This window comes from Pelmatolapia mariae, linkage group LG6, assembly GCF_036321145.2.
Source record: "Pelmatolapia mariae isolate MD_Pm_ZW linkage group LG6, Pm_UMD_F_2, whole genome shotgun sequence".
Lineage (NCBI taxonomy): Eukaryota > Metazoa > Chordata > Actinopteri > Cichliformes > Cichlidae > Pelmatolapia > Pelmatolapia mariae.
Window position 1 is genome coordinate 41655465 of NC_086232.1, and position 21893 is coordinate 41677357.

The window sequence follows — 21893 nt, forward strand, 5'->3', positions numbered from 1 at the left end:
TTGCATAAGTCAAACGGATGAAATCATTTAGACGTTTCTAAAAACACAGTTTTAATAGTCTTGAAAGAAACTGTCTCCATGTTTAGAGGGAAAGGATCAGGACGTGATTGAGCGAGCCTGACTGGACTCACCATCCACACCATGATGTACGAGAGGCCGGCGATCCAGATGGTGGCTGTGAGGAAGGAGACCATGAACCACCTCTCCCAGCGGCGCTTGGCACAGTTGGGCACCGTGAAGAACAGAAGCAGGGACAACGGCCACATGATCAGCCACTTGAGCTTGTTACACACACCCGCTGGATGAGGGTGAAATGAATAAGATGTAGTCAGGGTTTAAGGATAAGCGATGCTAAAATGAACATTTGCTGAGAGCCGGATCGTGTCATGTACCTGGAACTTTAAAGGGCACCAGGGGGCCCTCTTTGTCATCCTCTCCCTCTCCTTCCTCGTCATTCTCATTGTTCTCGTTGTCCTCATTTTCATTCTCCGTCTCATTCTCCAGCCGCTGAAGTCTGCACCTCCCGTTCACACCCTGCTCGACTCCGCCCATCCCATTCTCTAGGCCCCGCCTCCCTTGAGCCCTGGCTGCAGACTCAGAGTCACCATTCGTGATGCGATTGACTCGAGTCTCCGTGGTGTTGATCAGTCTTTGTCTCTGGAACATTAAAAAAAACATTTGGACACTTTGCATTGCTCTCGTGAATTATTTTGTCATTATGCATAAAATACAAAACAGGAAAATATTTCTCTGAGGTAGAAATAAATATTCTTTCCTCCTGTTTCTGTCAAAACCCCAACTGTGGTTGTTTCCTTTGGATTTAAACTGAAACTTCAGTCTGCAGCAGACAGGTGTCTGAGATATCCAAAAGACAATTAGCATTCATTCTACGTCTTATTTCATCATCTGCTAAACCCAGACCCAATTATTTGGTTAGTATTTATGCTAAGACTCTGGATTTGGGCAGGAATTTTTCAGGCTAACTTTAGTTGACACATTTATATTTCTCCTAAGTATGTGATGAGTATCTGAAACCACACATCCAAGAATATTTTAGTGTGTAAGTACCTCATTGATCAGCATCCGAGAGGCCATGGTGAGCCGGGTTCTCGGGGAGAAATGACTGGTGATCATGATCCTCATGCCGGCCTCAGAGAAAGACAGCTGGTGGGGGTAGGCAGACAGCAACTCATCCACCATCAGCACAGATGGCGTGCAGTGGAAGTTCGCTAAAAAATAAAAAAAAATAAAAATACATTTGAGCCGATAGTTCTAAAACATTAAATATAAAATCTCGCTGGACTGGAAAATCTTAGCTGTTGTTTGTAAAACACACAGTATTCTACTCATGGTGATATGAAGGCACAGTGAAGTATAAGCCTGGAGTCATATCTGCACAGACAGCCAGCTGTATCATTGCCTCAACCCAACCCCCCAAAAATTAATTAATTAATTGATTATATATCTCCATCCATTGATTTTCTCTGGCTTATCCAAGTCCAGGTCAACTATCCAAGCAGAAATGCCCAGACGTCCCTCTCTGCAGCCCCCTTTTCCAAGTCTTCTAGGGGATACTGAGACATTCCTAAACTGAGAGACATAATCTCTCCATGGTCTCCTGGGTCTCCACCAACGCTTCCTCGTGGTTTATAATGACTGGAACACCTCGCCCAGGGGGCATAGTTCAATGAAGCCAACGGAAGTACATCATTGGCAAAAAGTAGAGATGACATTCTGAGATCACCGAACCCATAAAAGTCTTAAAAGTTATGAAGAGAATCTTGGACAAAGGGCAGGAACAAGCCTGACTTATTGCTGCTAATGCAGATTAAGCTCTCTTGTACAGGGGCTGAATGTTGCCCCCGGGCCCCCTTTGACAATGAATGTCCCAGATACCCCAAACTCCCCAAACATGGGAAGTATGGTGGTCAAATGCCTTTTCCAAGTCCATAAAGCACATGTAGACTGGTTGGTGAAACTCCCACACACCCTCAAATATCTCCAAGAGAATAAAGAGCTGGTCGACTCCATCACCAGGATGAAAACAGCATTGTTTCTTCTGAATGCAAGATTCAACTCCCCTCACCAGTGCCCTGGCATAAGCCAATGAAGGTCTATGCCAGGTCTATGTCTACAGCTGAGGAGTGTGATCCCTCTACTGTTGGAACACCACCTCTGATTCCCCTTCTTGAACAGAGGGAACACCACCAGTTTGTCAAGGGCACTGTACCTGACTTCATTGCAAAGCTGCAGAGATACGTCCACGAGAACGGCATCAAAATCCTTAAGGAGCCTTGAGATAAACGCAAAACCAAAGATCAGATCAGGTCCACCCAAACCTGGAAAAACTGCAGTTTCTGCACATGAACATGAATCAATAGCTATTATAAAATCATGCCGATATAAAATCATGCTCATTTGGGTGGGAAAAGGGGGAAAATTACTGTCCAGGAAGACATTTTGTGAGCATTTCCTTGAAACTGTTTTGCCCAGTAACAAGTGAGGAGGGCGACTGTTTCTCACTGGGGCAGCATTCAGAGTATCAGGTGCAAAACGAGCTGACAGAGCAGGCTGTGCCAGCATCTTGCAGTCCTCTCTTTTGTTGTTCTCAAGCTGTAACTTATTTTTGAGGGCAGAGAGAAAGCTGCAGACAGCAAACACTGGAGGTGCTGGGTGGCCAAAACGGCTGACTCTTTGACATTCCTGGCATCCAAAGCAACTCTCAAGCTCTTAAAGAGACACACCGGGAAGGTTACTGGGTTACTTATTTGGTTGGAGAAGGTAAATGAATTCAGTTTTCCAGTTTATTCAAACTTCTCTGCAAATGTCTTTACACTGGCTTGTTTCCTGGATGGAAAGAAGCTCGGTGTTCAAACAGAGGGTCATAATCACCGAATACAAAATCTCAAAGTCTGCACAAGCAGTCCTTGGGTGCTGTCCTCACCCTTTGCTATTTTATCACAGAGCAGAATCAAAATAGAAGGAAAGTGCTCCTGCGGCTTTTATATTTATGCAAATTTCAGTGTGCAGAGATGAACAACTACAACCCACTGAGACACTTTAGAGGACAAGCAGAAGAGGCTCTGATACCTTTTTTAAGCAGGACTGCAGTGGCGTCACATGTGACATCGTCCAGATCAGTGCTTCCTGTGAGCCCATTGGCCAGATTCACCGAGCCCTTCTTTCGACGGTCGAAGTAGCGATGGGCCCGGCCGTTGAACCTGGCAGTAACAAACGATGACAGACTCAGTAAGTTACTGCAACCAGCTGTTTAACTCTCTGAAGGTGACACTCACTTCATGATGAGGATGTAGCCCGCATACATCAGGATCAGGACAAGAGATTCCCACCTGCACACAAACACAAGCAAAAGGTTTCACAGTCACTCTTTTCATTTCAAAAGCTCAGTCATATATATTTAGAGTTTTACGGTAAATGTCAATACGCACCAGCACACCTCCTCATCGTAGATGAACTAAAGATGCAAAGACAAAGAGGACACAAGGGGGTTATTAGGTGGAGGAAGTACGTGGGAGTTTAATTAAATCCTGCAGTTCAACATCTCTGCCGCTAGGGGGCAGAGCCAGCTAAGAGCTCAAATCCACAAAAGGGTCCAAATTAAAGATTGTTGTAGTAATCCTTGTGTTACAGCCAAAAGAGTAAACAATGCCAAAAGAAACGAAATGGAATATGACACTGACAAATACAAATATAATACATTTAAAAGATATGTAAAAAGTTGGAATATCATACACCAACGGGCTATATTAAATTTTTTTTATGAAGGATAGAAAAGCACTGGAAAAAAAGGTTCTTTGCAGTAGCTGTACTCTGGTTTATTAACAGTAAACATTTAATATGTACAACCCCTAGACTGATTTTATGAAGTTTTATAAAGATGTCCTGAAAATATAAAATTATAACTATTTAAAAGTATAATAACCAAGTTATTGGATCATTAATATTAGGATGTGGAGCAGGGCGTTATTATTCTACAGCTTCAGCTACTGTCAGTTACAGTTTTATGTAACTGATGTAAGTTACATATCAGTTGTTAAACCATATCTGCACCGATAACTAGAAAATATGAAAAATGTTTTTCTAAACAGTCTTTGATGTTTTCATGCTTTTTATGCAATGTTCTGCATCTGCGAAGAACAGCTCAGTTCAGTTATTTGTAAATGAATATACAAACCTGCATTTAAGGGACATGATGTGTGACATCACAGTCTCTCTGGTTTCTGTTTATTGGCCAATCACTGAGCAGGCTTTGGTTGCATGCAGGTAAAGAGTCACAGTTTCTGGAAACCATCGGCTAATCCAATGTATAATTTAATTTCAATAGCTTTTTAATAACTAATCTGTAGTCACAAATATCATCCAGTAAGACTCTTTCACAGTGTCGACACACAAAAATGTTTGTAAAGTGTGCATAATGATTCTTTCATGCAAAGATCTTTAATTCATCTTTTTTTTCTTTACTGGAATTTCTTTATTAAGAACAGATATGTGTTCAAACAGAACACATGCAAACATGTTTAAACTAAATACTAAAATCTATTATTGGTCTTCTTCTTACTATTAATTGTTTTTTTTATTTTTTGTCATTATTTACAGATTTTTTGTTTGTTTTTTTGATGAGATCATTTAAATCCCTACAAAAATCCCAAAGGAGCCTCTACAGGCTGTAAGCTTGATTTCATTAGCAATAATGCCCTCCTCCCTCTGCTTAGATTAATAAAGGTTTATTTGCATTAGGTCTGAAAAGCTGTCTTAGGAGAGTGATGGTCTCTTAAGTCATCATGTGGCCTAAACGCATTTTAGATGTATGGTCTCTGAAGCCATATCAGTCCTGGAGAAACTGCCTCCAACAGCACCGTCTATGCTACTCAAAGATGGCAAAGTAAAACTGTGTAACAACATTAATTTGATAACATAGGTAACTGTAATAGTAATCACAGATTAGCTTAAAAAAATTCAATGTCTGCTGTGAGTTTCTCACCCTGGTCTGAGAGCTCAGCGGTGTTTAAACATCTTTTTCATGTTGGTGCTCCTTGTTGGACAGAAACACTCATGTCGCACCTTTTCTTTCTTTTTCTTTGATCCACATTCCGTGTCTCAGGTGAAACAACATTCACCTCCTCGGTTACTGCAGACCAAGCCTTGTTTTTTGTTTGTCCCACCTGAGGACACCCTTCTACTTTCCTCCTGTTTTGGTTTCTTTGCTCAGTTTATTTTGTCTTTAGAAATAAAAATATCTAAAAAGCAAATTGTTCAGATTAGCTAATATAAACATGTTGGACAAGAAGAAAAAAAGAGGCCCATTCCCTTTAAATGTGAGAGACACTCCAGTCTATTCTACTGTATAGGAAACATAAGTCAGCCACTGGTTTCCCACATTAACATGCAAGTGTTATTTCATTGCTGTAGTTCATTGAGGTAAGGCTAATTTAGTATCATCATACTTCTAATAACTAATATTGTTTTGTATAATCTTTAAAGTAACAAATAGATGCAGTGGAGTCAAAAGATCAATATTTCCCCACAAAAAGTTGCACAAAAATTGACTTGAAACTATGCAGTACTTGAGTAAGCATACATCCTACCACTCCATTGCCTTTGTGCATTGCATTGTGGGAGAGAAACCTACACTTAAAGCTACACTGCTGAGGTAGAAAGTGCAAATGCGTAGTGACTGTAAAGCTGCTAACTATGACCTGCCCTGTAAATTGGCTCAGTAAGTGACTGCATGAGTGCCTCTTCCTGCACTTACTCCACACTTGATCATGTGAACTGTGCATCTACACGTGACTCTGCAGTATAAGCTCTTACCGCAATGAGGGCAGTGACAGAAAACGTGTAATAAATCGAATCTCGGAGTAGAGCCCAGTGAGACAGCTTCACTGCCTGTGAGGACAAAAAAAGGAAAACTGAGAGATAAGCACACCGAAAGTATCCCGCATCAGTTTATGCTCTTGTACAGTAACACTCAGCCTTCTGACATCATTACCATACTGATGTAAACACAGGAGGTCTGAAGTTAACCTTTTGAATCACAGCCACTGAAAAAGGCAATTGCAGGTTAGCATCCTACATAGAAAAAGAGCCGCTGTGTTTACCGACTTTATGTAATCAGATATAACGCAGGGGCCCACGATGCCGTGACTAACGCTGTAACACGCTCCCACACAGCGCTCACTGTATATATAAGTGGAGGGTCAGGGGGTCACATCTTGAATGTGCCACTCCCAGCTGTGGAATCGTAAAGTTGGATCCCAACAAAATGTTTGCTTTTACTGGGTTTGACTGCACAAAAGCACTTTGTAGAAGGAACCTGCTACAAACATCTAGCCAAAGGTAATAAGCAGCAGCGAGGTGCACTGGGTGGAACCGAAGATGATTTCACTGCCCCCTCCAAGCCCCCTGCGAGCTCCATCCCAGTGCCTGTCTTTCCCCCTCATTATCCAAGTATGATTACATAATGCACAATCTGGGATTGCATCACTGTTTGGAGTCCAGCGCATATATTTTTCAGAGCAGAGAGCTTATCCTTGTACTTTGCTCATTTCCATGTCCCAGGCATGTCAGATAGCATCGGAGAGAGGCTGCTCTACGTGATGCTATCTCTGTATCTCATGCAAAATACACAAAACCAGTGAGGTAAAGTAGAAAAAAGATACAAACAGCCTCTTGTAATCACACTGATATGATGTTTTAAATGTGGCTGAACAAGGTGGGGAATTAAAGGAACAAACAAAAATACAAAAGCTCCAGAAAAGAATCAAATATAAAACACAAGCGTGATTCCTGATTTGTTCATTTTCATCATTTTTATCTTCTGACATTACAGCGTTTTAATATTTACTTTGAAATGATGCAGAATATGTATAAAAATGAACTCCCCGCTAAGCGTGCCACAGCTAACATCTGTGACATTAAAGCTCAAACGAACAGCGTGCACTCCTCGCATAAACATGAATTCACCCTCTACCACTCTGTGGTTGCTCGGTATTTAAAGGTGGCATTAGGCCGCCGGTTGTGCGCTGTGAAAATGCCACCGGGTCAGCAGCGAGCTCAGCCAGTGTAACGCTGCTATGACATCATACCTGGCCGGCGAAGAAGCCACACACGCCGATGATGCAGAGGATGTTGAAGACGGCTGAGCCCACGATGGTCCCGACGCCGACGTCGCCATGGGTGATGAAAACTCCTGCAGGGAGAGTGAGCCAACAGGCGCGCGCGCGCGCACGCACACACACACACACACACACACACACACACACACACACACACACACACACACACACACGCACGCACACGCACGCACACGCACGCACACGCACACAATGAGGTCCACAGAGAGCAGAGCACATGTAGCATCTGCAGTGGTGACAAACAGATGTCACACAACTGTCAAAGCACTTGACACAAACACACGTGCCAGCAGAGGGGTGCGTGTCCCAGCGCTGCACTCTATGTTAATGACAGAGAGAAAGCATTACTGTGGACCTATTATACTTTCCCTTATTCTCTGACGATGATACATTTCAAATTCTAATTCTCTTGAGCCAAAAGCCAAAGCTTCACAGTGCTACAAACACTCGGATTGATACGTTTTTTTCTGCTCTATCTATTTGTATCTGTACAGAGGGGGGATGTCAGCCATTTAGAAGAAAGCAGGTTTAAAACAGAGGAGCTAAGGTTAACCTGACCACTGCACCAAGGCCCAATAACAGATAAATAAGGATTATTTCAAACTGTGAATCAAGCAAAGCTACTCTAGTAGAGTCTTAGAGTAAAACTATAAAGCTGGAAATGAGCTGAATATGTCACCTTGAACTTAAGCAAAATAAAGCATGTTAAACACATTTGGCACATTTACATATTTATAACATATTACAGCTAAATTTAACAGTACCCTTCACCCACCAGTAACACTGTATATGCCATTAGTGTGATTCTGAATATTTAAAGCCATGTTCACTGCATGTGTCTTGGGATAAAAGCGTTCAAAGCCATGGCTGCTGCCTGCCTAAAGCAGCACTGCAGCTCCAGCTGTCAGTTAGAGCAGAAGATGTAGACTGATGGAGGGATGGGTGTAGAAATGTTGTACCTATGATGGATGTGAAGAGCTCCGGAGCCGAGCTGCCAGCGGCCATGAAGGTCGCACCTGCGACGTCCTCGCTGAGATTGAGACGCTGAGAAGGAACAGATCGGAAGATTAAGAAAATTTCAACAGGGAAAAAGGTGGCGCAGTTTCAAAATCCAGACAAGACCGAAGGATTTTAGAAAACTTTTGGGAGAATAAATAAATGTAACTAATTTGGGCTAATGAGTAAATACACAGAGTCTGGTTATTTATCTCTCAATCAAATACAGAAAAAAAGGTCTCTGCTACCAGCAAAAGAAATCATGTTTTTACAAAAAAGAGTCTAAAGAACAGAAAAATATTCCTGTTTGGCAAACATGACGATTTATATTCAAAGAGTGAGTTGGATATTCTGCTATTTTTATGCTGGCGTAGTACAGTAAAGTCTTAAAACAGAGAAAGAAAACTGGCATAAACAACTTCTTTCTTTCTTTCTTTCTTTCTTCTGCGAGGACAAAGACGGTATCAGTGCTGACGTGCTGCATGAGTTCCTATTTCTGGGAGATGGGAAAAGCACTTAATAAAAATTAAATAGAGTTCAAATGTGTTTGTCAAAGCAAATATGTCAGCAATAAACATCCAGCTCTGAGAATATCAGTATCTGTGGTTCATCTGAAACTGTAACTCTTTAAATTTCTTGACTCTCCAACATAACTTCCCCAGCTGAGTGACTATATTTTGAAAATCTTGATTAATACCTCACATAACTTCTCCAAGGAGGGGACGAAGTAGTCATCGCAGACGACGGCCAGAGCGCAAAACATGTATATGGTCTGTGAAGAGACAGAAAGAGGCTTAAACATTACAGTGAAGGAGAAACACTGTGCTTTATGTGATTTGATCTATTTAAACTGGACAGCAACAAGAGATGTTGTTATTCTGCATCAAACAAATTCCAGAATGGTACAAGAAAGAATACCTTTCTGCTTAAATTTATATGTAAATTACCATAAAAATAACTGAAGTCACGGATCTCGGCCCATGACAATTCAGTGGAGTCCATTAACAGATCGGACATTAAACATTCAGGAAACACATACAGCGGGCCCACACTCTTAACTTTTTAAAACAGGGAAGTTAGTTTTCTCTCCTGAAGCATGCTGGCATAAAAAAAAAATTCCAGGTCAGGAAGTTTGCAACCAAAACATGAACTCTGACCTTAAATGTAACCGAGCTGTTTGATGCTTAGTAAAGACGCTGGATTTGTGATTCCTTCTAAGCTTTTACTGTGTAGCTGAGCAGACGTTACATGCAAACAGCTTGACTCTGGGGGCAAAGACTGAGCCTAGCGTTAGACATTTTTCTTACTGCGTGCATGCACTGTGCACTCTCTGAACAGGTATGGGAAACCCCCATTATTCAACAATAGTAGTCAGCCAAAGCTAATATAGTTATTTATAGACATGCTTAAATTCAGCCTAATTCTAAAACCAAGAGGAAATCAGAAGTTATTTTTTAATTGGTTTTTTTTTAAAGATTTTTATGGTTATTCTGCTCTTTTCAACTATAATTTATATGTTTCTCCTTTATGGTACCAGTAATATCTTAGTCACTGCAAAAGAGACTAAAGTGCAAACATATGGATTTAATCAGTGAGGAATAATCTGCATAACATATAATCTATTAACATAGTAAATCTACAAAGGGAACTTAAGTTTTATGCAGATGGACTGGATAGCCAACCGGTCGCAGCAGATGGCCCCGCCCCTCCCTGAGCCTGGTTCTGCAGGAGGTTTCTTCCTGTTAAAAGGGAGTTTTTCCTTCCCACTGTCACCAAAGTGCTTGCTCATTGGGGGTCATATGATTGTTGGGTTTTTCTCTGTATGTATTATTGTACGATCTACTGTACAATATAAAGAAACTTGAGGCGACTGTTGTTGTGATTTGGCGCTATATAAATAAAACTGAATTGAACTGAAAATAGAACTCAACTTGTAATAATAGTTAATAAAAATAAATCAAACCTGTATCCACAATTAGTTCAGATTATTGCAACAATAAAATACGAGTTCATCATCTGCAAATAGATTAAAATTACCTTAAGAAGAGTCACCTAGTCACCTTAAGAAGAAATGTACATAATAGACCGAATACTGAATACTGCCAGCTTTAGACATCAAAACATGTCTGAATAACACAGAAAAAATATTTGACAAAAAAAAAAGCTGAAAAACGTTAAATTAAACCCTAAACATAAAATTTCCATTACAAACACACAGATCACATCATCTTAAAAAGAATAAACCCAAAACTCTGAACATGAATTCTTGTTGAGCGGATCACGTGCAGCATAAGTTACATCGGTGATCTGGATTAAAAGGCAGCCTGTGACACTGAAAACTGTCATATTAGATGTCACATCAGCTTCTCTGGCATCACATAATAGATCCAGCACAAAGAAACGGAGACGGGGTGGAGATCAAAGACAGGTGGTGATGATCAAAAGTAGTAGTAATGACAGAGTGACTGCTAATGTGTGAACAAAGGAGAAACACTCTCACACACTGTAATAACAAAACCTTCACAGTTAGACCGACGCGGGAGTGATCACGCTCTTCGTGCCCAGAGATTAGTCACATTTCACCGAGCAACCACAACCTCTACTTCCTGATTCTGACAGCAGGTGAGAGCGAGCACGTTATGTGTTTGAGTGCCAAAAGCAAAAGGTCAGAGGTCACATGTAATCCTGCTAACTGGGTTTAACCCAGATTTAGAGCTGAGATAGAGGGTGGGAGAAAGCGTCTTCAGCCACAGAGACGTATGCTGACTGCTTTCTATGTGTGCACGTGTGAATGCGAGTCGAGGAAGTCCTTCAGTCTGAGCTTGTGTTCGTGTTTTTTTCGGAGAAGTGATGATCCCAGCGCTAACGAGCTGTGCGGGACAGGAGAGTGAGTCAACAGCACAGCTGCTGGGAGAGAAGTTGGAAGCACAATACTGCGATTAAAAAACCAAAAAAAATGTAAACTGAAGCATGAACAAAGCGTGCTTCCATTTTTAAAAACCACAAATACTCATGGTCAATTATAGCTTTCCCAGTTCAGCTTCACTTATGGCTGCATCACACGGAAATATGAGGGAAAAGACAGCAGTGTTTAAATCTGCATCCCTCTGTGGTCAACCTGAGTCGTAGGATGGCGTGGAATAAAATTTAACTTCATATGACATTTTTAAATTTGATTTCTAAACAACAGATTAGCAGAGAAATGAGCATTTACAAGCACCGTGCAGAGAGTATCTGCACAGAGGAGCAGCTGCATGTTTTCCAAAATCTCATAATTTGAGCTTCATGCTCAATATTTCATATTTTTAAACAGGTAAATGGTTAATGAAGGAAATCGCAGCCCGTTTCACAAAGTCACAAGCACAGGAAAATCGTAGCTTTTAAGGTTTCTACTGAAGAAAATATCAAAGTGAATCACAGCCAATGACTAAGGCGAGTTTAAGGCCTTAAACTGAGCCAATACAAATACACTGAATTTTTAAACAGTAAGAAAACCATCTGACCCCCTCAGAGTCAGCTGATATTTTCTAATACCTTAGCATATTTATGTAGCCACACATACTTTTACCTTCATACTGGGAATATTTGCAAAATTACAGGCCCTAGAATTACATAGGGGATGGCTTTAATTAAATTAAAAACAGCCTTTGAGTTTGCATTGTTTTTCCAGCATCTATGATCACTCATCACTTCAGGAGAGATCCATGTGTAGCTTGTAATTTCAGGGCTGAAAAACATTAAATCTTCTTTGGAAACTGTAACCACGTCTATTTTACACCCAGTCTAAGTGTAACAATCTAGAGACAAATCTTTTTTTGTATCTTGGATCTCTGATCATTCAATGGAGAAAGCTCAACAAATGCATTTTGCCATGCATTTGTTGCCATGTGACCGGTGGCTCCTCAGAACAAGTTGGAGCATGTGAAAGGTCTCCTTTTACCTAGATTTTGGTATCAGGCTCATCTTCTAGCTGTGATTCTAATATATTGATTTTAAGTTTCGAGTTGATCTGCTGCTTTTTTCAACAGAACGTAAGGAATTCAGAGACTAATAATAATAATAAAGTCAAAGACTGAACCAAGAAAAAAAAATAGTAAACAGCTTGGACTGAGTTTTGTGACCAAATGAGAGACGTGGATTTTTGGTTGTAAAACTGAGTCACTTGGTTTAAGGCCAACATTAGAAGAGACTGCCCAGCTTAGGAGAGGTAAACCTCTGCCTCTAATTGTTTTTTGAAGGACTCGTTGTCAATGCCAAACAGGGCAAATGTGGACTTTTTGTCACGTGTCTTTACAAATACGTTGCAAACGGAAACAAGAGCATCTTTGTATACTCAGCTCACAGACTCTTCTAGATCCAAATAAACTTCTGGGTTTAAGTGCTCGATGGGTTCCTGTAGGATGTTGAGAGGATATCCAAGGCTTGGTGAAAGGCCAAGTTGAGACTAAGTCTGGAAAAACCTCGTAAATTCACCTTGAGGACTATTTACTATTCCCAGGCTCGGGAAAGCATTCCATCTGAAAACTTCCTGGAAACCCACTTTGTCCCACTTTGGGTAAGTCTAATGCATAAATTGCATGTCATACTTCAGACACACACAATCACAGTCTGAACATTTCTTATTTTGTTTTACAGGCAGCCTGTTACAGCAGCGTTTTATTCTGCAGCTGCGGGGCACGATTGTCCTCCCGCTGTACACAGAACAAAGCACAATGACATCGGCTATGAAAGGACGCTGAACATTATTTTAAAGGTTAAAAAAATAGATGGAGCTTATCTTCACCTGCTATCTTGCACTGATTTCTAAACACCCAAGCATCCCAGTAAAGGTTACCATTCTGCAGCAGCTCAGAGGGTGGCTGCAAAGTGAGACACAGCAAACACTTCATTGTTTAGTCCTGTGGAGATGCTGCAGGAGCTTCCATTATGATGAAACCCCTCTGAGACCATCAGCACAATGCAACATGGATCATTGCGTGCTGGAACATTCTGCATGCTTTGTCGCTCACGCCACAGAGATGAAAGAAAGGCCCCATCACAGTTTGGGCCTCGCATGGTGACCTCTGCTGGGTCCCACTGCAAAGGCCGTGTGTTTGTTGAATTGCCGGACGGGAAAAGACTCAGCTGGCACTGAGCTGCAGCTCAGTCTGGAATACTGTAATCCAAACACCAAAGATATTTCCAATTGCTTTGATTTATATTTGGTGGCATGGCTCTTTTCTGGGAGGAGTACCGGGGACGGAGATGGTTGCAAATCAGCTTGCAAAGGTGCATCTGCAACTGTGAGCAGGCTAAAGCAGCTTAAACAGTGTGCCTTATATGAGAGTTTGCAGTCAGATGTGTAGAAGCCATCAGCTGATATGAGATTGACTTTGAACTAACCCTGAGGTAGTTTATTAGCATGGCAAAGTTAAACCAGTGGTCAGCACTTCTGCCTCAGTTTGAGGAGCTGGTGGAAATGTGGAAAAGGAGAGATGTTCTTTATATTTTCAATCAAATTTAGATGTAAATGGACGTGTTTTTCTTCTTTTTAGCTTGAATTTTTTAAACCTCAGTATTTTAAGGCAGTATTGGTTAGACAACTGGCAGAGCCGTCCTTTCAGTGGGTTTTCAGCATCGGCATTATTTAACCCACTGGGCTGTGATGGGCTGCAGGTCTTCTAAAACAATGTACCATCTGGGAATTTTTGGATGAGTAAGTAAAATCTCTAACGTGGATACAGGGGAACGGATGCAGAGCTGTGTTGGTGAAGGCAAACTTACACACAGGACATGCAAGGCCACGGCTCCTTCTGTCCTCTCTTTGTTCGTGAACAGGTCCGTAGGGAACTCGTGCAGAGCTGCAAGAGACAGAAAGCCAGGATCAGGACACTTCATATACAGTAACGCTCGGTGGGTTTCATCAGAGGATGGTGCACAGAGCACGTTTCCAATGCTCTGCAGAAGCTTAAACTCGGTCCCGCCCAGAGAGTAACTTAAACCAAGCATGCAACGACAGTCAAACTGTGTCCTCCCAGGCACTGCGTATGAGTACCCTTCCTCAGAGAGAAGAGTGAAATGGAAAACAGTAGGAGGACGAAGAGAGGGCAAAGAGGAGAGAGCACCGTAAAAATAGAGCGTGGGATATTTAAGGTACAGCAAGTGGGATGGAGAGCAAAGGAGAGAGAAAGGGTGATGGGAGTTTAACCACAATTTTTCAGCTTGAGAATGTGAGTACAACTGAGGATCAGCTGTGTGTGAGCACAAGGAAAAGACAGAGAGAACATAAAGGAGGGGGTTTGGCCTTAAAAGGTGGCAGGGGTTATTCCACCGCCTCTCTGTGGCTTCCTCGCTGAGTGCCAAGACGAGTGACAGGCACTCGGGTGCCGGGGAGAGTCGAGGAAGCTCTCCTTCTCGCCCCTTAAGCGTCGAGTCATCCTTGTCATCATCTCCACCCACACAAACCAGAAGTCACTGCTAACATGTGTTACATATTTCGGCAATAACAGGGGAAGGTTGGACAGCTATCAGGCACAGATTTGGGCTATCAAGTGCTAAGCCATGAGAAATCGCAAAACATCAGAAATATTTTACTGATTAGCTTCAAAGAGCCAAGTAAAAAAGCACAGTCCTATATTTCCATGAGCTTTTATTCATGTTTGGTTTTGAATCCCAGAGACTGCATTACATTCCAGCATATGATGATAATGTAATAATGGAGAAAATGTACAAATTAGTGCATAAAAAAAATCACAAGAATGTTTCAACTATTTGTGATTGGCTGGTTTGCAACAGCTTTGGAATAATAACAGCCAATTGTGTGGATTATTGTGTGGGTAACGGTAACAGAGGTCAGAAATCCTGACAGTATGATTTGAGCCAGTGTTTAACAGGACATCAGATGCTTATGTTAAAACTGGAAAATGCAAAAGTATCCCACAGCAAGCCTGTATATAATCACCTCTGTTATGTGAAATACTTTACAGGGAGTGATCAGCTCAAAGTGTTACCATACAGGGAAAACCCTCCTCCAACCTGGGATTTCCACCCCTGGCCAAACCTGTAAACACCCCCCCCCCCCCCCCCCTCCACACACACACACACACACACACACACACACACACACACACACACACACACACACACACACACGTTCTCACTTGCCTCCACAACAAGTAAGACTACATCCTACATCCATCCTGGAGTTTCAGTACTCCGCTCCGTCAGACCTGGAGCCTGCGTTGACCCTTCTTCTTTTCTCTGGCTGAGGCTCCGTACACATCCTGGATCCTGATCCGCTCACTCACTCCCTGCTCCCAGTAATCCCAGAAAGACAACACTAGAAGGTAGCCGCGATGGTGGGCACATATAACTTTCAGTGATAAATGTCTCAACAGCTTAAAGCTGACATACACCATCAAAGTGCTGCAGAACAGCGCTGGTTAGCAGGGCTGTCATCTGTTTACTTTGCCATCTGCTATCTTAGTGGCCGGCAGTACTGTAAGTACCAGCTCTGAGCACATTAATAACATAATAATACTACATTTAACCAGGCAGTATTTCTGGCACAGACTAGCAAGAGGAGTAATATTTAAATGTCTAGTCGACTACTCGCGTACAGCCAACAGCAGCATGAGTCACTTGTCCTCTTTATTTCTCTTTAATTCTTTTTAATTTACAAATGTTTGCACGTCCTCCCTGCCCTGTGTGGCCCAGGTTAGTTATCGGTTATTCCTCAGTCCAAAGATATTTTTGTAGGGTTATCATATGATTCTAAAATGGCTGTAGAGGTGGAAAGTGAATGTCTCTTGTGGCGTTAAGCACTTTGAGCGATCAGTAAGACTAAAAAAAAGTGCTAAAACAGTGCTGATCCATTTTAATCACACCAAGTGGCTTCTTCTTTCAGCCTGCTAAATTACAGGAGACTGCTTGTTTTATGGCACAGCAACAAGAGATGCGGACACAGCGATAAAGGTCTAAATTAGGCATGTTGCCATTAGGTTGCATATTATCAGCGTATAAAAGCAGATGCTGTGAGACGCGTTTCTGCCTCCATCATCTTCCTCAGGGTGTCTGACTTATGGGTTATTACCCATTCCTATAAAATGTCAGGCTTTTGTGCTTCTTTTTGACAAGAAATGTCAAATTACAGAACTACTATGTTAAACTTACATTTTAAACTTTAAAATCCTGCATGATTAATGCAGTGCGAGTTCAGTTGTGATGATTTGTAATTATGCATAGACTTCTGCCTCCATAAAATTAAATGCATTAAGGGGTCCAGCTCTACCAGACCAACATGGCAACTGTCATGAGGCGTTGTTAAAATGAATAGCAGTAACAGGTGTAGCATCCAAGTCTAACTGTCCATGTTTACAGAGTAAGCACCTGGAACAGATTGGGATGCCCTCTGCATCACTGATAGGCTAAAGGTGAGTAGGTGAAAGAATGAACAAACATGAGAGTCCAGTGTGGTGAGTAGTTTTTTTCTTCCTCTTATATGACGCGTTATTTCAGTGCAAAATCGTTCATGTTCATGTTGTAGAGAAGAAACAAGAGCGGGAATAATAACCGCTTGTTCCCCTGTTTGTTGACCTATTTGTATCCACAGTATATCTGTGGCCACCAGTCCTCGCCTGCACTATGTTCCACTGCCACAACTTCTAAAGCCGAACACAATGCAGAGCTGCCTGTAAAAATCTACAGAGGCTGCAGAGCAGCAGAGCAGACAGCCATCTCACAGCGACAGCTGGATGTGTTTAATATTTACTATTACAAGCCGGTGTCGGCGAGCTCCAACTCAATCCAGCCGAAAATGCCAGGCGAGTATGTGAGGGGAAACAACAAGCAGCTCTTATAACAGGAATCAGGCTGGAAACGGAGAAGAACAAGAAGTCAACACTTCTGCCTGAATTCAAACTTTCTCAAATTAAAAACAGAAATAGTTCATTATGAAACAATTGAAGACAAAAGGCTGAAATAATCTATCAAAATGATTTCTCCTGAAGCATCGGGGGATAAAAGCCAAACAGCTAATTGTTTTTCCGAGAAGCACGAAGCTCAGTTTCCCACAAGAGGTAATAAGTACACGTGCGGATGTGATGCAGAACCACACACTCCCACAAGGAACCAGCTGAACCTCCATGTAAACAAGGTGTTTTATAAAACATCAGCACTGAAAGGTTCCACTTCACAGCACTCGGCTCTCTCCAAACCTCAAACACATGCTCGCCACGCTACGCCGCTATATGAACGTGCTGCTCGCCAAACCCACCTCCACCCCCGAAAAACAGCGACTGTCACTGTGATGATCCAGATTTCTTCACTGCATTGTGAGACTTGGATAAGTGGAAGGGTGCTGCATCTTTTTTCTAGATTTTCAGAAAAAAACAAAAAAGTGAAGAATAAGGAATGAAAAAAAGATCAGGATTTCACACAGGTTGCAAGTATTGTGATCTACAGCCGCAACCCAGGTGCAAGAGCTTTTCATTAGTTGTCATCATTTAATAGGAAAGCAGTTTTATTTAAGATCCTGTATAATAATGTGAAGTTTTTCTTTTACAGGTCACCACAAACTCAGACTTTTACATTTTTTCCTCTTGCCTGTTGTCATGTTTATCCTGTCATGCTTTTCAGGCAATTTCAAAGTAATATACAATTCCTTTTAGAGCTGGGAGCTTGCACTCCCCCAAATCTCTGCCACGAATATGAAAAGTTTGAGGTTGAAATGACCCACAGAGCAACACCAGCCACAAAGCAAGGAAATATGCCAGGCAGAAATGTAAACCTTGCGTATCCTTTAAAAAGCAAAGCAACAGTAACTAAAGGGCAGCACGACTTTGTGGACTGAAATGATCAGAAAGTGGTTCAAATCAAACGTCAAAGTTGGAAACTTCTAAGGTGAACGGTGCTCTACACGAGCAGTTGGGACAATGGTGTCAGCAGCCGAGTACCGTCGAGTGGTCACGCTAGCGAAGGCGAGAGTCGTGGCTGCAGAGGTACCTGCAGCATGTACACTCTCATCTGTCGTGGCCCTCATTCTCGGACCTCGGCTTTTGAGTTTTTGGACTTTCAAATTGTGTTTATCATTAAATTGAACATATTGATTGTGTGCACCTGTGTCTCATTCCTCCCAGCTGTATCCAGTCCCCATTTGTTTTGTTCATTCACTTTTTCATATGTTGTTTTTTTCGTATTTGGGTCCTCAATCCTGTATGGGCAATGTTCTCTCGTTTGGTGTTTTGATGATGGTGGTGGGGAGAAAAGTGTGGGGCCAAAAATCTCCCACAGCTGTTTAATTTGGTTGAGATTTGATGACTGAGAAGGTAATGATGTATGCAGTCACATGCTCATCACTCGTGACCACAGATGGGGCAGCTATCATCTTGGAAGAGTCCAATTAGGGCAGAAATTACTCAAGACAGCTTCCCATTGGAGCAGCTTCGCATTTACTTGCAGTGACCATTCCCTCTAAAGCAGGGGTGGGGAACTCCAGGCCACAGCCATTTAAATCAGCTGTGTTGGATCAAGGACACGTCTAAAACCTGCAGGACACCGGCCCTCGAGGCCTGGAGTTAGCCACCCCTGTTTTAAACAGAAACAATGGTCCCAAACACGGAAGGAGAATGAAGAGGCTCGTGAATGGTGCTTTCTGTTAATCTGACAACTATTAGATGACAGTCTGGGTAATCTATCAAAGTTATGACTACAAAGTGTTTAAGATTTCTAAAATGAAATTTGACACGTCAGTGACAATGACACATCTGTTTAATAAAAATCATCACTCGTGCCTGTAAAGTCTGCTTGCCTGAACGCTAACTCCATAGCAACAGTGTGAGTGTCTCGTTGATGTAGAGTGTGGAAACAAATAACAGAGTGCTGGACTTAAGGTGAAGCAAGTCACTCTGCCGCTGCCATGGCTGCTAGGCAGCACGCTTGCCATTAGCAGTGCCATTTGATGTACTCGTTGCAGAAAGCAGGCTGAGGTTCGGTGCATTATGCATGATGTTTGGAGAGTGGAAAGAAATACATGTAATACTGGCATGTGGGGGAATGATGTGGGAAGACGTGAGATGTTACCTCACTCCGTGTTTCTTTAGGGCTTCAGCTGATTACTCCGAAAGCGGGAAAAGTGAATTGTACGCATGAGAGGGGGAAAAAAAGTGATGGAGGTGGTCAGATAATTAGTGCAGTTGTAAGTGAGGTCACTGGGATGAACTCTTAACAGCTGCTGAGGGTGCTTTGGACTGAACCACCCCTGCTCTCTGTGGTACATTCACACACCGACACACAAGCTGAACACTCGTACGCACCCAAGACACATAGAATCACAGCACACGAGTGCACAGGGACTTTCATTGTTTCCCTTTCTGCAATCATCCCGGTTTTCCTCCTCTTCTTCGTGATGCACAATCAGTGGCAGTCAATGTATCAATCAGCAATCAGGCTTCAGCTTGCTGGGGACACATTCTGCCTCTCCTGCTCCGTGCCTGCTGCCTGCCTGCCTGCATCATCCCGTGCCAGTCTAATTTCCCAGGCAATTTGGAGGGAACCACTGTGGGCTCTGAATCAATGTAACATGATTCCTCTTTGTTTCCTTGTGCTGGAACTCTGCAGCACCATGGCTTCTCCTTTATAAAACACTGAACATGTTTAGACACACAAGCATATCACACTGACTGATGCACCATAGTATATCCATCTTCTCCCTGCACAGACTCTCATTTGCACTTGACAGCAGAGACTGTCTCCTCTTCAGTTCTTCCTTGTGTAATGCACCATGGTTGTGTCATAGATCCATATGTCTCGTAACCCCTTTAAGTAAACAAATATTTGGAAAGCATAATCCTATAAAACGTCATATCATGCACAATATCATCAAATATTATGTTTCAAGAAAGAAAATAAAAGGAATGAATAAAGTGTTAATATTTACGTGTTAAGTGTTTTTACTCTCACACATATTGTAACATGAAACAAATGGACCTTTGAAGTTACCAGTAGGAGAGGAGTAGATTCAATCATTATTAGTAACATGGAAGCAAAGGCACTGAATTGTTCCTTCATTTTGATGCAAACAATGATGCAATTAAAGTAAACAACAATTAAAAGCCTATGCCCATCCTGAGTTCCTAATTAAAAGTGGCATTGATTATAATAACATATCAGAGCTGCTGTTTTCTTATATCTTGTATGTTTCAGTAACTTATTTACCTGAGTGTTTAACCGGCCAAATGCAAAGACTGTACATGAAAGACGTACAAAGCCACAGTGACATCAACCACAGATTTCATCAGTACCTCACTACAACCTATATAACAAATGAGACAACTCTATTAAAGTGCACAGAAACATCAGAAATAAGGCAGAGGTTGAATCCAGTTAGTCAAGATGAAGTCTCGATTCAGTGGTTCTCAAACTTTTCACAATGAGTACCACCTCATAAAATATATGGCTGTTGAAGTACCACCCTTATGACCAACATTAAAGTACAGTAGTATAGGCCTATTTAACACCACATACAGTTTACACGAGACAATTTTATTTCTTATATGAATGTTATTTATTTAACTGTCATAAACAGGATGTGACAAGTGATAATAATAACAACTGTACTACAATAAAACATTCACAGCTGGTGGGATATCCGGTCTTTAAATAATGACCTGATTAATCCTGCTTCCAGGTCCAAACTACTCTGCATTTATTAAGGCTGTTGTGTATTTAACATGTCTTATTGCTTTGTATCTTGTTCTGTTTAAGCTGAACAAGCCCATAAAAACAGTCAGTGATCACTATGGGCCTGTTTTTATTACCACTCTTCATTTTAAAGCTCAGTTTTTAAAACCTTACGCAACTACAGCCCAGCCCATGCAGCAGTATATTAATGACTAACCTCGTATTGTGGATGGATTATCTCAGTTGTTCTCCTGACTGAAGTTTGGTCTTTTTACAGCATCCTGCCATGTGATTGCATTTGTCCCTAACCATCGGGAACCCTCAAGTTAACTTTTATCGAGTGGAAAAAACTTAGCGTTCATCCTCCAGCTTCACCAGTTTATTTTATGCTAACATAGCTGTATAGCTAGCCACCACATAGCACATCATTATATACCAGCTAGCCCGACTTCAGTAACTCTACAAATGTCACTGCTGTTTAGTTTTCTGTCTTCATTTATATTGGAAGTGATAACAGAGCTGTACGTTTGAATTTTTCAGAAATCCCTCATCAGAATATGCTATATTATTTAATCTGGAGACTTCCTGCATACCACTAGATGGAGCCCAAGTACCACCAGTGGTACGCGTACCACAGTTTGAAAACCACTGGTCTAGAGGGCAGAAACTCCAACATCATTGTGAAGTTTGCGGACGACACTACAGTGGTGGGTCTTATTACCAACGGTGATGAGACGGCCTACAGGGAGGAGGTCAGCGCCCTGACCCACTGGTGTCAAGACAACCATCTCACCCTCAACGTCGCAAAGACAAAGGAGTTGATAGTGGACTTCCGGAGGTGCAGAGGAGTACACACCCCCATCACCATCAACGGCGCCGCTGTGGAGAGAGTGAGCAGCTTCCGCTTCCTTGGTGTACATCTGGCTGAGGATCTTACGTGGTCAGTACACATAAACAAAACAGTGAAGAAGGCGCAGCAGCGCCTCTTCTTTCTCAGGAGACTGAAGAGATTCGGCATGAGCCCCCGCATCCTCAGGACCTTCTATAGCTGTGCCATTGAGAGCATCCTCACTGGATGCATCACCA

General features: G+C 42.0%; 1 protein-coding gene across 2 annotated transcripts in view; it reads right to left on the reverse strand.

Moving 5' to 3' along the window:
• LOC134629568 (sodium/potassium/calcium exchanger 3-like) overlaps nucleotides 1–21893 on the reverse strand; it is a 64489-nt gene that overhangs the window by 5532 nt on the left and 37064 nt on the right. For both annotated transcript variants that reach the window (XM_063477016.1, XM_063477015.1), the window contains 11 exons: nucleotides 13914–13990; nucleotides 8848–8922; nucleotides 8114–8198; nucleotides 7107–7210; nucleotides 5833–5907; nucleotides 3450–3475; nucleotides 3297–3350; nucleotides 3091–3221; nucleotides 1069–1229; nucleotides 393–657; nucleotides 132–298 (listed from right to left, as the gene is read on the reverse strand). In XM_063477016.1, coding sequence (XP_063333086.1) covers nucleotides 132–298; nucleotides 393–657; nucleotides 1069–1229; nucleotides 3091–3221; nucleotides 3297–3350; nucleotides 3450–3475; nucleotides 5833–5907; nucleotides 7107–7210; nucleotides 8114–8198; nucleotides 8848–8922; nucleotides 13914–13990 — 1220 coding nt within the window. The remainder of the gene's footprint in view (nucleotides 1–131; nucleotides 299–392; nucleotides 658–1068; nucleotides 1230–3090; nucleotides 3222–3296; nucleotides 3351–3449; nucleotides 3476–5832; nucleotides 5908–7106; nucleotides 7211–8113; nucleotides 8199–8847; nucleotides 8923–13913; nucleotides 13991–21893) is intronic.